The sequence below is a fragment of the Chiloscyllium punctatum genome, chromosome 2, assembly GCF_047496795.1.
Source record: "Chiloscyllium punctatum isolate Juve2018m chromosome 2, sChiPun1.3, whole genome shotgun sequence".
In the NCBI taxonomy this organism is placed as follows: Eukaryota; Metazoa; Chordata; class Chondrichthyes; order Orectolobiformes; family Hemiscylliidae; genus Chiloscyllium; species Chiloscyllium punctatum.
In genome coordinates, this window is record NC_092740.1 from 33,462,630 (window position 1) to 33,479,024 (window position 16,395).

General features: G+C 40.1%; 1 protein-coding gene across 4 annotated transcripts in view; it reads right to left on the reverse strand.

The window, feature by feature from the left end:
• LOC140495913 (long-chain-fatty-acid--CoA ligase 1-like) overlaps nt 1-16,395 on the reverse strand; it is a 168,258-nt gene that overhangs the window by 20,365 nt on the left and 131,498 nt on the right. For 3 of the 4 annotated variants that reach the window (XM_072595220.1, XM_072595238.1, XM_072595228.1), the window contains exons 8-12: nt 15,722-15,754; nt 8,149-8,200; nt 7,724-7,797; nt 6,509-6,586; nt 97-231 (exon numbers count right to left, since the gene is read on the reverse strand). In XM_072595220.1, the coding sequence (XP_072451321.1) occupies nt 97-231; nt 6,509-6,586; nt 7,724-7,797; nt 8,149-8,200; nt 15,722-15,754 (372 nt within the window). Of the gene's footprint in view, nt 1-96; nt 232-6,508; nt 6,587-6,637; nt 6,716-7,723; nt 7,798-8,148; nt 8,201-15,721; nt 15,755-16,395 lie in introns of all 4 variants that reach the window. The other variant, XM_072595212.1, reaches the window with a different exon arrangement.

Here is a 16,395-nt window from a genome sequence, read left to right on the forward strand (position 1 = left end):
ATTTGCACAGTACTGCGATTTAATTTTTCCAAGAAATCTGAAACATTCGGTCTTGCAAATCACAATAGATAAACTACAGAAAGAGCTCATACATACCTTATCATACATCCTATTTAGCAGTCGAGGGACAACAGGAAAAATAGTTGGCCGCAAAACTTTGATGTCATCCATTAGCAATCTGATGTCTCCCTGAAAGAAGCCAATTCGTGCACCATGGCATAGAACCACAATCTGCAAAGTAAATTAGATATATCAGCATAAAAGCTACAATATTCACATAAACCTCTATAAGCAAGGAGGAATACAATGCCCTTGTTAGTCTGAGTTCATTACCTTTCTGGGTTCTGAAAAAATGGATGAGACCTGAAACACTAACTTGTCTTTTCTCAGAGAACTAGCCATTTGGACACAGAACTAGCTCAAAGGTAGAAGACAGAGGGTGGCGGTGCAGGGTTGTTTTCAGAGTGGAGGCCTGTGACCAGTGGAGTGCCACAAGGATTTACTTTTTCTCATTTTTATAAATGATTTGGATGCGAGCGTAATAGGTATGGTTCGTAAGTTTGCAGATGACGCCAAAATTGGAGGTGTGCTGGATGGCACACGGTTACCTCAGATTACAAGAGGATCTTGATCAGATGAGCCATTGGGCTGAGAAGTAGCAGATGGAGTTTAATTCAGATAAATGCGAGGTGCTACATTTTGGGAAAGCAAATCTTAGCAGGACTTATACACTTAATGGTAAGGTCCTCGGGAGTGTTGCTGAACAAAGACACCTTGGAGTGCAGGTTCATAGCTGCCTGAAAGTGGAGTCGCAGGTAGATAGGATAGTGAAGAAGGTGTTTGGTATGCTTTCCTTTATTGGTCAGAGTACGGAGTACAGGAGTTGGGAGGTCAGGTTGCGGCTGTACAGGTCATTGGTTAGACCACTGTTGGAATGTTGCATGCAATTCTGGTCTCCTTCCTATCAGAAAGATGTTGTGAAACTTGAAAGGGTTCGGAAAAGATTTATAGACAATAGGTGCAGGAGTAGGCTATTCTGCCCTTCAAGCCTGCACCACCATTCAATATGATCATGGCTGATCATCCTTAATCAGTATCCTGTTCCTTCCTTATCTCCATAACCCTTGATTCCACAATCCTTGAGAGCTCTAACCAACTCTTTCTTAAATGAATCCAGAGACTGGGCCTCCACTGCCCTCTGGGGCAGAGCATTCCACACAGCCACCACTCCCTGGGTAAAGAAGTATGCTGCCAGGGTTGGAGGATTTGAGCTATAAGGAGAGGTTGAACAGGCTGGGGCTGTTGGAGCGTCGGAGGCTGAGGGGTGACCTTATAGAGGTTTACAAAATTATGAGGGACATAGATAGGATAAATAGGCAAAGTCTTTTCCCTGGGGTCGGGGAGTCCAGACCTAGAGGGCATAGGTTTAGGGTGAGAGGGGAAAGATATAAAAGAGTTTCCTGCCCCTCAGATGCTGCCTGACCTGCTGTGCTTTTCCAGCACCATTCTAATACACGACTAATCTCCAGCATCTGCAGTACCCACTTCTGCCACACCAGTTTCAGTCTAGTCCTGTTTATTGGATAATGAGTAAATCCCCTGTTAATGCCTTTGACTTGCATGCAATTAAACACCATTAACATTGATCATGAACATTAGATATCAATTAAACAACACACACCAGGCTAGTGGGCAGTATTGCATCACAATTTTGACTTGTGCCTTGTGGACAGGCTTTGGGGAATCAAGTTATTTGCTGAAATATTTTTAGTCTTTGATCTATTCTTGAAGCCAAGGTCTACAATTCAGTGTTGGGTCAATGACAACCGCTCAAGTTGATGATAGGTTGAATGAAGGTAAATTTATTATATGTCAAAGAACAGTGGTTCAATTCTCTCTCCCTGGAAATGCTCCGCGGCAGCTGAATGAATTTTCAATAAGCGAATGTCTATTATCTCTCTTGATAGATTGACGGTACATTTACATGTCACTTTTTTAAAAAATCAATTTGGCTCAGGATTATTATTAGATTAAGTGTGATTAAAGAGGGATGAACTGGGATCTTACCAGAAATCAGTGAAGGGTCAATTTTAGTGAGTTCCTTCGAGAATTTCTTTTCATACCATAGCCTTACCAAGTTTTCTCACACTATCTTCCCAAACTTGTCTCATATGTTCTGCTAGAACCCTCCATCCCTCTATAGTTGTCCATTGTGCATGCCCTGAGATATTAATGACTGATGGAGGGTCAGAGGGAGTAAGTGGCGAGCTGGAGTCACCTGGTAATGCTGTTTCATGTCGGTAATTGATGCTGTCTAGTTTCTATTTGGCGGGTGGGAGAATGGGGAGCTGCATATCGATAGGACAAGATAATGTAATCACAAGTATGTTCGTGCATGCAAATTGGCTACTTGCTGCTCAGCAGAAAGAATTTCATCTCCCTATTCAACACTTGGAAAATGGAATGTTTTTCTCCTCTCAAAAACAGGGAGCTCCTAATTGCTAGTCTCGTATGATTCTCCCAATTTTCTCACCAATATCCATGTTGTGCAGGGGTGAGAATATTAATCCCAAAGCAGACACCATTTGGCATTTATTGCTTAGGATATACAGCACAGGAACAATCCGTACAATCTGATCAGTGCTAAGTGAATCATTCTACACTCCACTTACGTCTTCTTCTATCTCTTCTCATCTTAATCTACCATGGTACCCAAGTATTCCCTTCTCCCCCCATCCCTAGTTTTCCTCTGCACTAATTACTTCAATAGTTCCCCTTGGTAGACAGTTCCACATTCTCACCATTTTTTGGGTAAAGAAGTTTATTTTAAATTCCTTATTAGAGTTCTTAGTGACTACTGTCATACTGGTGGTCTTTAGTTATATTTCCCTGCACAGGACAAAATATTCTCTCAACCAAAACCCTGCATAATGTTAAAGACCCCCTATTAAGCTCTAAGTTCACCACTGGTAAACTTCATCTATCTTTAATCACACTTAATCTAGTAATAATCTTGGCCAATGTCTCTCACTGTGTCTCACACCTGTACACACACACACACACCCATGGGTGCTGGGAAAAATATAAGCAGTAAAAAAAAAAACTTGGCCAAATTGATTTTTAAAAATGGCATGTTATTGCTAAGGGCAGAGCGGTGGACGTTATCTATATGGACTCCAGTAAGGTGTTCGACAAGGCTCCTCATGGTAGACTGGTTAGCAAGGTTAGACCACATGGAATACGGGGAGAACTAAACATTTGGATACAAAACTGGCTTGAAGGTAAACAGAGGTGAGGGGTTGCTTTTCACACTGGAGGCCTGTGACCAGTGATGTCCCACAAGGATCGGTGCTGGGTCTACTACCTTTCATCACTTCTGTAAATAATTTGGATGTGAACATAGGAAGTATGGTTAGTAAGTTTGCAGATGACACCAAAATTAGAGGTATAGTGGACAGTGAAAAAGTTGACCTCAGATTACAATGGAATCGTGATTAGATGGGCCATTGGGATGAGGAGTGGCAGATGGAGTTTAATTTAGATTTGGCGGCACGGTGGCTCAATGGTTAGCACTACTGCGTCACAGCACCAGGCACCTGGATTAAATTCCCACCTTGGGAAACTGTGTGGAGTTTGCACATTCTCTGAGTCTGCGTGGGTTTCCTCCGGGTGCTCTGGTTTCCTCCCATACTTCAAACATGTGCAGGTCAGGTGAATTGGCCACGCTAAATTGCACATAGTGTTAGGTATGTTAGTCGGGGGTAAATATAGGGTAGGGGAATGAGTCTGGGTGGGTTACTCTTCAGAGGGTTGGGTTGGGCTGAAGGGCCTGCTTCTATACTGTAGGGAATCTAATCTAAACTTTGCGTAAATCTATGAAGAGAGATAATGGACAATCATTTATTGAAAATTCATTTTTACTTGATTCAAACTCTTGACAATTCTTTATTGAGCAAATATTAAAAGTTAAGGTGAGAAGGCAGGAGGATATAGAAGTGGAACAGCCTGCCAACCAAAATATATTTTTGAAGTTAATGTACCAACTTTCTGAGGATGTCAAAACTTAAGACCATAAGACATAGGAGTGGAAGTAAGGCCATTTGGCCCATCGAGTCCACTCCGCCATTCAATCATGGCTGATGGGCATTTCAACTCCACTTACCCGCATTTTCCCCGTAGCCCTTATTACTTCTATTTAACATCATATGAAACTCATACATAAAATATTTCAATTATGAATTTTTGTTTCTCTATATGATGTCTTTATTATTCTTTGACCATGCAGGGAATTCACTGGAGCTACATACTTGAGGTACAGGAAGTTCTTCTACAACACGATGGTTGCATTCTTGTGCAACCCTGCATTATAGAAAAATCGTGCTTTAGAAACAGCACTTAAAGTGGGCAATGTAATCATGTTACAGCAACACACATTTTAAAAGTTCACACTTTAGAAACAGTGCCTCCAACTTGTCATTCACGTTATAGTGAATTCTCATTAATAAAACACGCATTATAGCGGAACTACTAGTATTACATTAAATGTAGCATTGATTCAATTCCTATATAGACCTGAAAGGTAGAATTTACTGGCCTATCACTATGGATTTAAACTGCTGCAAAGCTGAAGTTTGGTCATATTCTGTCATGACAGAATGAAAACCAAAAACCCATGCTATTCAAATATTATTACCAACTGCTAGAGCAAATTGAGTACGACTTTCTTAACTATGTTTTTAGATTCCTGAAGAAGGGCTTATGCGCGAAACGTTGATTCTCCTGCTCCTTGGATGCTGCCTGACCTGCTGTGCTTTTCCAGCAACACATTTTTCAACTTTAACTATGTTTTTAGTCTTGTATGGGAAATGGGTGTAGCATTACTTCTCATCCCTAGTTACCCTTGAACTGGGTACCTTGCTACATCATTTCAGAGAGCAGTTAAGAGTCAACCACAGTAGATGTGATCTATATGGAGTTCACTTCAGTAAGGCTTCTGACAAGGTTCCCCCATGGGAGACAGGTCAGCAAGGTTAGATCTCATGAAATACAGGGAGAACTAGCCATTTGGATACAGAACTGGCTCAAAGGTAGAAGACAGAGGGTGGTGGTGGAAGGTGGTTTTTCAGACTGGAGGCCTGTGACCAATGGAGTGCCTCAAGGATCGGTGTTGAGTCTACTATTTTTCATCATTTCTATAAATCATTGGGATGTGAGTATAAGAGGTACAGTTAGTAAGTTTGCTGATGACACCAAAATTGGAGGTGTAGTGGACAGTGAAGAAGGTTACCTCCGATTACAACAGGATCTGGACCAGATGGGTCAATGGGCAAAGAAGTGGCAGATGGAGTTCAATTTAGATAAATGCGAGGTGCTGCATTTTGGAAAAGCAAATCTTAGCAGGACTTATACACTTAATGATAAGGTTCTAGGGAGTGTTGCTGAACAAAGAGACCTTGGGGTGCAGATTCATAGGTCCTTGAAAGTGGAGTCTCAAGTAGATCGGATACTGAAGAAAACGTTTGGTATGCTTTCCTTTATTGGTCAGAATATTGAGTACAGGAGGTGGGAGGTTATGTTGCAGCTGTACAGGACATTGGTTAGGCCACTGTTGGAATATTCCGTGCAATTCTGGTCTCCTTCCTATTGGAAAGATGTTGTGAAACTTGAAAGGGTTCAGAAAAGATTTACAAGGTTGTTGCCAGGGTTGGAAGATTTGAGTTATAGGAAGAGGATGAATAGGCTAGGGCTGTTTTCACTGGAATGTCGGAGGCTGACGGGTAACCTTATAGAAGCTTATAAGATCATGAGGGGCATAGATAAGATAAATAGACTAAGTCTTTTCCTGGGGATGGGGGAGTCCAGAACTGGAGGGCATAGGTTTAGGGTGAGAGGGGAAAGATATAAAAGAGACCTAAGGGGCAACTTTTTCACTCAGAGGGTGGTGCGTGTGTGGAATGAGCTGCCAGAGGAAGTGGTGGAGGCTAGTACAATTGCAATATTTAAAAGGCATCTGGATGGGTATATAAATAGGAAGGGTTTGGAGGGATATGGGCCAAGTGCTGGCAGGTGGGACTAGGTTGGGTTGGGATATCTGGTCAGCATGGATGAGTTGGGCCAAAGATCTGTTTCCGTGCTGTACATCTTTAGGCTCTATGACTATTGTTTGTCTGGAATCACATGTAGACCAGACCACGTAAGGTCAACAGATTTCCTTCCTTAAGGAACATTAAGGAAATAAATGGGTTTTTATGACAACTGATAATGGTCACTATTAGATTAGCTTTGTGAAAAAAAAACCCAGATTTTCTTCTTGTCTTCAAATTTTTGCCATGGTGGCATTCAAAGCTAACAATGGTGAGGAGAGGAAAATATTTGTGCCAATCTCGTTGTCAACATTAGTCTGGGTCTCTAGATTATTAGACCACTGATATTACCACTACACCACCATCTCTCATAACTATTCTATGCTTTGAAATATGGTTTAGGTTTCTGAAGTTTTTTATCTTACCTGCACCAAGCGTTCAAACATGTGTGCAAGTGGTAAATAGGAAATGTGTATGTCAGAGGGTGATGCCACCCATTGTCCCTGTAAAGACACAACACACAACTCAGGTTTGAGTTAATAAAACAGACCTACCTCCACCAATCTTTCAAACATATGACCCAGAGGCAGGAAAGAGATTAGAGTATCATCTGGAGTTGGGACATTCACATTCTGCAAGATTATGGAGGATGATAGATAATGAAGTGAAAGGAAAGAATATAGGATAAGATAGATACACCCATGTTTAAATTCAGAGTAAAAAAAGTCAAAGCACAGGAAAAAGAAATCTTGAAAAACTTAAATCTGAAGTTCTCCATAATTCTTAGTCATATTGTTAAATTATTAAACTTAACAGTATCACTGACTCAGCATATTAATACAAAAAAGTCCTTTAATACATGTATAAGCTACTGCCTACTGTTTACATAAAATTTTAAGTACATTCTTAGAATCAGAGAATTCTGAGGCACAGAAAGAGTGTCCAGTCCAACACAGCTATGATATCTAAAAGTATCGCTTCATCTCATTTGTCACCTATTTCTAAATATTTAATAACTTTTCTTTTAAAAACTGTGACAGGTTCTGCTTTTGGCTTGACATTCCATGGGGCAATAACATAATCACAATTATTTATTCGAACTTTTCAAACATTCTTGTACTGGTGATAATATAATTATGTCCATTAGTCACCAATTCATTGACCAGCAGAGACAGTTTAATCAGAAATTTTCCCTTCTGGAATCACTTTCATCAGAATTGTGAAGTGATGTTCACAGAAACTTCATAGCAGTTCTTGCAATACTAGCTTTGACTGCTTTACAAGTAATGTTACTCGCTTGAAGAAAAGAGCACTCTATAAAGCAAGCAACTCATTAAACATTTAATGCCACAGGAGAGAGTATGGGATCCAAGGGATATCAAATTCACCACTTGAAATGCCAAGTAAATAAAGATAAAATTTAATTGTATCTCAGTACACGTGACAATAATAAATCAAGCAAGAAGGCACTTTTGAAATGCAATATAAAATCATTTTCACATTAATTATTGTTCATGCTCTCTTAAAAATATCATACCTAACAAATCAATTTAAAATGACACCTGCACATCATAAAAAAAAACACAAAATACAGATGCTATTTTGAAATACAGGGCATGATGATAGCACCTGGTGTTTACCTCTGTGACTTTCACAAATGCAGAGAAATTAGACACGATGTTTCTATGCGTCAGCATTGCCCCTTTAGGATTGCCTGTAAAGGGAACATGATCCATTAACTCATAAAATCAACATCAGGCCACTGTTAGAGTCGGAGCCAAACATGATGAAACTGGACATGTATCTTTCAATTATGTTAAGAGAAGAGACATTAAGTAGATGTGACACAATGAACTATAAAATGCCGAAATGTTTTTTTTATAGATTTTCAGCACAAAACTAATTTGGGTGAAGTATGAAAAATAATTGGGACATCCATAGCTGTTTAACTCTGAATGCAGTTTTATGATTTTTGTTGCCAATGGAAACAGCATATTGACCTTGGAAACTGGGAATATCCACTGAGAGAAAGCAGAAATGACTCATCAATTCCAGTAGTACTTGCCTGTGGTTCCACTTGTGAAACAAATAACAGCTAAGTCATCAGGTTGCGGTGGCTACAAAGATAGAAAACAACAGGTTATATAAAAAATATCTTGACGAAAATCTCCAGTCTCATGTTTCTTTCACTTTTTAAATAGTCCGTAGGCATTGAGCTCAAAGCCAGTGATTGAAGACCTGGGTGCATTAAAGAATGTGGCCCACCTTCATGAACTACTAGAGTCCACATGGTGCAGAAACCCACAGTGCTATTGTCAAAACAGAGGCAAAACACCCACATTTATAAGTAGCCAAAAAGATATTTGAACCATTACATGTCAGTTTGTTACAAAAGTAATATTCTTGTTACTGAATTAGACAATCCATTCAGGACTGGGTATGAGTTAGCTCAGTTGGCTCAACAGCTGACTTGTGACTCAGTGACACCAGCAGAGGGAGTTCAAATTCTGTACTGGCTGAAGTTTCCATTAGGACCCACCTTTTCAACCTCACCGGAGGTGTGGTGACCCTCAGATTAAATCCACCACCATTTGTTTCTCTCCAAAAGTGGAACTATGGCAACTATAATTTTAACCAACAAGGAACACAATATAGGCTGCACCTTCAGTAAAGTGGTGAAGGAATGTTACATCGTTGGAGATGCCATCCTGTGAATGAAATATTGGACCGAAGCCTCACCTCTCCAGATATTCAGTAGGGTCAAAATTACTTCCTTGCAAGGATTCCGTGAGAACTGGCCAGACAGTTTGAACTTCCGGTGGGCAATTCCACTGCTCCCCAGGATCTTCCAATAAATTCTCCTACCCCTGAGTTAGCAGTAAAGATTGTGGATTGTGTCCAACTTACTTAACTGCTGAAATAGCTATTTCATCTTTGCAGTATCTTACATCATTGGATGATGGCTGTCCCTTGTCAGTGGATTTTCATGGAGTTGTATACATCATATCTTCAATCTGTGTCAGCAGAATTTATCTCTTAACCCATCTGCAGGTTTGTGTTGAAGCATGTAAACATTCTACTTCAATATATTGGTTATTCTGGATTCTCTCATTCGCTTTCAGTGATTATATTATTGGTGATTCCAATGTGTTCATTTCTTCAGTTCTACTATTTAAGGTTAGCTTCTCGCTTTACATGATCCCAGGATTCTTCCTGGGAAGGTAATATTCTGCTTGAACTCACCTCTTCTGAGTCACCTGAGCATCTAACATGAAAATTAAACCTGTCATAGTTACCTGTTCCACCAAATTGTATTGCACTCGGAGTTACATCAGATTTGTCATTTGATTCAAGTGGCGTACAATGTTCACTGGCTCTTATTTGGCTTATTTCTCCTTGCAAACCTTACTGACTCTTGCAGGTTGAGTGTTCTTCAGTGTTAATAGCAGTGGAAAATATTTGTGCCAATCCTGTTGGCAGTATGAAACAAATTTCCTACACAAACATAACTAATCCCAATAGATCTTGATTCTTGTTTAAGTTCTGCCGTGGGTCTAGGAGCCTTATGAAATCTTCTACTACTGTCATTTATACTGGTTGCTTCTTGACATGTTATTCCTTAGGCTTACGTGGTTCAACCCCTTCCAGTATTTGATGATGATTGAGGTCAAGACACAACTTCCTACTCAAGAGCATGATGTGGAGGTGCCCGTGTTAGACTGGGGTGGACAAAGTTAAAAATTGCACAACACTATGTTATAGTCCAACAGGTTTATTTGGAAATACTAACTTTCAGAATGCTGCTCCGTTATCAGGTAGCTTTGGAAGAGAATCATAAGACACAGAATTTATCGCAAAAAATTATCGTTTCAGTTGCAGGATGCTTCTTTTAGAACTGGTTGCAGGTTTTGGTTCATGAATACATATAAATCTCAGAACTTCTTTTAAGTCACATTCTCAAGATAAACTGAAGGTTTGACTTAAAAAAGGTGACATCTCAGCTCAGACAATACATTAAAAGCTGTGAGGTCAGAGTCTGTCTGTATGCCAATCTTGAGTCAGACAGGTTTTAGATTTTTAAAATTTAGATTAGATTAGATTCCCTACAGTGTGGAAACAGGCCCTTCGGCCCAACAAATCCACACCGACCCTCCGAAGAGCAACCCATCCAGACCCATTCCCCTACATTTACTCCTGACTAATGCACCTAACACTACGGGAAATTTACCATGGCCAATTCACCTGACCTGCACATCTTTGTACTGTGGGAGGAAACCGGAGCACCCGGAAGAAACCCACGCAGACACGGGGAGAATGTGCAAACTCCACAGAGACAGTTGCCCGAGGCAGGAATTGAAACCGGGTCCCTGGCACTGTGAGGCAGCAGTGCTAACCACTGAGCCACTGTGCCGCCCCTATTTCCAAAGTAGGAATTTATAAAATATTACATGGGTTGTGCGGTTTTTGAGTAAAATAGAATGTAACTGCAAATATAAATTCTCCCCATAGATTTATATGTGTGCGCGCATCCATAGGTGTGTGTGTGTTTTGTGCGCGTGTGTGTGTGTGTGAGAGTGAGAGAGAGAGAGAGCGAGCGAGAGTGAGAGAGAGAGAGAGCGTGCATGTCACAATACAGGTGACCCCACTACACTATACACTGTCTCACACAATCTTACATACTCTCACACTCACGCAGATGCTTTCTCATACATACCCTCTCTCTCATACACACACATATACACCTCCTACACTCATACCCATGCACGCACCCTCTCACAGGCGTAAACCCTCCATCACACTTTACCAAGCATACACACACTCTCATGTGCACTCACACTCACATGCACACACTCACTCAGTCTCTCTCATTGATGTACACACACATATAAGTCTATGGGGTGAACTTGTATTTGGAGATACATTCTATATCGCTCAAAAAGTGCACAATCTGCAGGCAGTCAATTTTATAAATTCCTTCTCTGGAAGTAGAACCAGTCTGACTCAAGATTGGGATACAGACAGACTCTAACCTCACACCTTTAATGTATTGTCTGAGCTGAGATGTCACCTTTATTTTATAAAACTTTAGGTTATCCAGAGATTGTGACTTGAAAGAAGTTCTGGGATTTACATATTCATGAACTGAAACCTGCAACCCATTATAAAAGATGAAAGACCTAACTGCAATCTGGGTTTTTTCAATATATCCTTACAGTTGCATGACACCACAATATTTTGCTATATATTCTGTGCCTTAGGATCCTCTTCCAAAGCTACCTGATGAAGGAGCAGCACTCCGAAAGCTAATGCTTCCAAATGAACCTGTTAGACTATAACCTGGTGTTGTGCGATTTTAAAACTTACTCAAGTGCAAGAATTCTTGTTTGGGAAGTGTGTATAAAATTTCTGCTACTTGGGAGTCCCCTGTATTGGAGAGTTGCTTGTAACATACTATTAATCTTAACTGCTGTGATTTCTTGACTATGTAGTTGCTTTGTTCTTGGCTGTAGACCATGATTTAATAATATAGTAACACTCGTACTAGCGTCTCACTTGAAATTTGAGAGATGACTATTGACAAAACTATCAGTTTGTGAGAATATAAAATTTAGATAAAACGATTTTCCTTCATTTGTAGATTGTTCTACCTCATTAACAGGATATATGCAGCATCCTTTGATTTCTTGTTCTTCTGAAACAGTATTACACTTTTGCATATTTTCTGAAAGCAAAATATTGTATGACAGAATAAGCATGCACTTTTAATCGGTGGATATTTCCTGTGCCTGTGAGGTTTCTTTGCTTCACAGCACTGACGAGAAGTTTTAGTGTTGGTACCTGTCCTAATCACTGTACTAGTTTTTCACACGTCATTTATGGTTTTTTATCTTAAGAACTGAATGGATGACACAGATCTCCTGAAATATGGTTGATCTTCTCCTCTGTTGATCCTCTGCCCTGTTGATCCAAATTGCTTCTGGATTTCTACCTAGTCACCATCTGAATGGGTCGCTCTAGCATCAGCTTCCTTGAATTGCAATAAATCTGACAAAGACATAACAACAATTCTATCGAAGAATTCGGACTTGAAGTCATCATATTTGGAATTCAATAATACACTAATCTGTAGAAATCGTGAATGAAATCATCAATAAATTTCATTGGATGATAATATTTTTCTATCGTGTCTTGCTCTTTGAAGAATTTTATTAGTTCATAGGTTGAAGTGATTGTCAAAGGCTTTCAGCATCTGTTCAAAAGCTGCTGGTGCTTCTTAAACCCTTTAATGAGCTGTAAACTCATCAGCCATACTCCCAGTTGTATAGAGAAGTGTATGTACTTTTTCACTTTCTGATTTCGTATCCAATTTGGAAGATATTTGGAAGATGTGGGTGGCACGGTGGCACAGTTGTTAACACTGCTGCCTCACAGCGCCAGAGACCCTGGTTCAATTCCCGCCTCAGGCGATTCTCTGTGTGGAGTTTGCACATTCTCCCCGTGTCTGTGTGGGTTTCCTCCGGGTGCTCCGGTTTCCTCCCACACTCCAAAGATGTGCAGGTCAGGTGAATTGGCCATGCTAAATTGCCTGTAGTATTAGGTAAGGGGTAGATGTAGGGGTATGGGTGGGTTGCGCTTCGGCGGGGCGGTGTGGACTTGTTGGGCCGAAGGGCCTGTTTCCACACTAAAGTAATCTAATCTAATATTTACTTCAGAAACTGTTTTCTCCAGAATTGTATTCTGTTTGGCTCATCACTATAACTGAGCCTTTCTAGAAGTAGGACTTTAGATGCCATGTCTCCCTAATATGATTATATATTTTGCTATGTTAGAAGACTTTTATTTTAAAGTAATAGCAGTTCTGCTGTGCTTTGATGTTGCATAGAAGCGTTTCCCTGTGATTTATAGCTAAAATGGACCATTCCCACCCTTTCTAAATGTTAGAAGACTTCTAATGGGCAGCACGGTGGCTCAGTGGTTAGCATTGCTGCCTCACGGTGTCAGGGACCCGGGTTCAATCCCAGCCTCGGGCGACTGACTGTGTGGAGTTTGCACATTCTCCCCGTGTCTGTGTGGGTTTCCTCCGGGTGCTCCAGTTTCCTCCCACAATCCAAAGATGTGCAGGTCAGGTGAATTGGCCATGCGAAATTGTCCATAATGTTAGGTGCATTAGTCAGCAGGAAATGGGTCTGGGTGGATTACTCTGCGGAGAGTTGGTGTGGACTTGTTGGGCCGAAGAGCCTGTTTCCACACTGTAGGGAATCTAATCTAAATAAAATAGATTATTCCTTTTCTCCATATTTACTGTTTGAATCTCACTGTTCATGGCTTTAATAATTTCAACTTCAACTAATGCTGTACTCAATGATTATGCCCAAACAACATGGTTTAAATCTCTTTTGAAGGATCTTTTCCGCAGCCTAAATAAAGTCTGTCTCCATTAGATCGGGTTCGGTCAGGCTTTGAAACTGCCCAACATTATCACTTCAGTAAATAAAAATTGAAACAACTGCAGATGCTGTAAATCAGAAACAAAAACACAAGTTGCTGAAATGCTCAGCAGGTCTGCGAAGAGAAATCAGAGTTAATGTTTCGGGTCCAGCGACCCTTCCTCAGAACTGCAGCTTTTGTTTCTAATGATCACTTTAATTAAAGGCTTTGTGACATCTCAGATCTGCAGCTTGGATTGATGTTTCTATCAAAGCCCTTTACATCCATTTCTTGGGATCTGTTCACTGGGCGGCAACATTCAGTCTGAGTTTTAAGTGATTTGTTTTCTCATTTTTCTAGCCTAGAATACCACACCATTTCGAAGACTTTCCTAGCCTACTGGGATTTTAAGCTTTAATCTCGCCACCTCCAACATCTGTTTGCACAACACAGATGTCAGATTTAAGCTAGTTCTCACAGCCCACCACTTCATGGAGTTACTAATTCTCCTTCTCCAGGGAGTTGCTAACTCCTGTATATCTCTTACCATGCTGAAATACTTTTACCATTCACTGGAATGTTCTGTCATTGTCACATAAATTGTTCTTGTAGGGCTGTTAAATCTTCAGCTCATCCCTGCTGGGGTTTGCTGGTTATCTGAGCTGATGACTTTACTGCTATTGGATTAAAATCTGTGCAACTCCATCCCCAAAAGCACCATGGATGTTCATAAGGCACATGGTATACAGCGGTTTAACAAGGTGAAGCCTGATAACTTCAATTTTTGTAGGAAACCTATATTTTAAAGTATAAAATAGAACATTTCACACAACACCTGGAAAAACCCATGAGATACATATTGTACAGTCCAGATATTCAATTTTCCCAAAATTGGTCCAAAATCATTTGTACTTCCAATCTTTTCCTTTGCTGGACTGGAAACTCTTCACTCCTGAATTGTCTGTCACAGTCCAAGTGTTTCTGGTGACTTTACCATCTAGGTTACAGTCGGCAATCTTCCAGTCCCATTCTAACTCCTGGCAAGTTTAGTCTTTCCAAATGGAAGTTCCTTGCATTCCTGCAAAACAAGCCACAACTTCTTGCTGCTCTCACGCTTAGAAGATTAACTCTGTCTTCAAGTTTACAACATTTGCTCTTTCAAAGCCAATTTCCATGGCAACATGAACAACATGGGCCTTGATCCAGGTAGAGATGCTGATTGATTGTATGCAAGAGCCCAATTCCTTCTTTGCAGAACAAAATTAACTATTTAAAAACACAATTACTTACAATCCAACATTATCAGCACTTTTCTAGAGCTAGAATCAGAATTAGGTTTATTGTCACATGTACATGAGTACAGCGAAAAATTTACAACGTAACCATTTGGTAGGTACAAAACCTTAGGAATAAATTAGAAGAATAAAGTAGTAAGAAGTGCAGAATTACAGTCATTCCAAGCAGAGAAGAAGAGCAGAGGTGTCCAGGCCGGGACCTCGCCTCCAGTCACTGCTGTGTTATACCTTGAGGCTCTCAAACCTGGAAGTCCACACTGGCTTCACCTCCTGGTTCAAGGTTGGGAGTCCGCAATGAGGCCTGAAGTCCGCACTGGCCTCACCCCGGACATCGCCGATGCCGCCAAATGAGAGAAGGTAAGAAGAAAGAAAAAAAAATGAAGAGAGGGTAAAGAAAAGTAACGGACAGAGCGGATGAGCTCCAGCTCCTAGTCTGCCGCCATCTTGGATCCAACTGGTGTAACCATTGTGAATACACATGCTGCTGCCATTGTTTCCAAGCATAAACTTTGCATCCTCTTCTCAGTAAAACAATTTGAGCCCCAATTAATCTCTAAACATCAAAGCCAGGCTTTCTGTCAGTCAGAATTCAGATCAAGCCATTTGAATCCTTTTATTTTATACCAAATTTAAAGATATTCCCAAAATATAACAGTGTTACAAAACTTCATAATCGTAACACCATCATCTTGAAGAAGGATAATTACAGATGAGCAAGTAATGCTTGCCTTGCCAGTGACACACACATCCGTTGGAGAATAAAAAGAAACAAATTTAAAGCTACATCCCCAAAACTCAAGGGTTAAGTAAAATACATTTATCCAGTTTCCCAAATAAAAATTACAGGAATACTGTCCAATGATTAGCAGCTCCTACGTTAATCCTGAACGATGGATATAATTAAAATTTACTTACTTTTGGCTTCCATTTTTGATCTCTTCCAGCATACTAGGGGGAAAATAAAAATGAATGATAAATTTGAAGTTATGATTTAATTTCTGGCATGCAAATCATCGATATTTAATAAATCAGGTTTATATTCCATATGTTTGTTTTATAACTAGCACAATTTTGCCTTTGGACCCATATCCCACACATTCATCTGAAAGCAAGCTACTAATTTCATCCTTCTAATCTTATTCAATAGATAATCTACTGTTTGTATATTTATAGAAGTCAGAAATGTAAACCATCATTACACAATAACTTTTGCAAGGAGGAAAATGGAGACATTTCTTTTACACCAACAGTGATATTCACCTGCCCTCACTGAGTAATCAGAGAACTAACGATTGCAATAATATTTGTCTGGTTTGCATGCTGTATGACTCTATGATTCAAAATGACCCACAATCAATTTTATCCCAGGCTGAGATGCTAATTTCACATCTGTACCATGACTAAGACTGTTCAAATGCAACTCAGTTGCATCGCTCAATTCCACCCTGTTTCAGCTAATCTGGTGTTGAAATCCTCAAATTATACTTTTGTTACCTCTAGAGTTGACTATTGCCAGGCATAATTGATTGATCTCCTATGCTGAACACTGTATAAATTTGAGGTACTCTAAAATTCTGCTACGTAGTCTT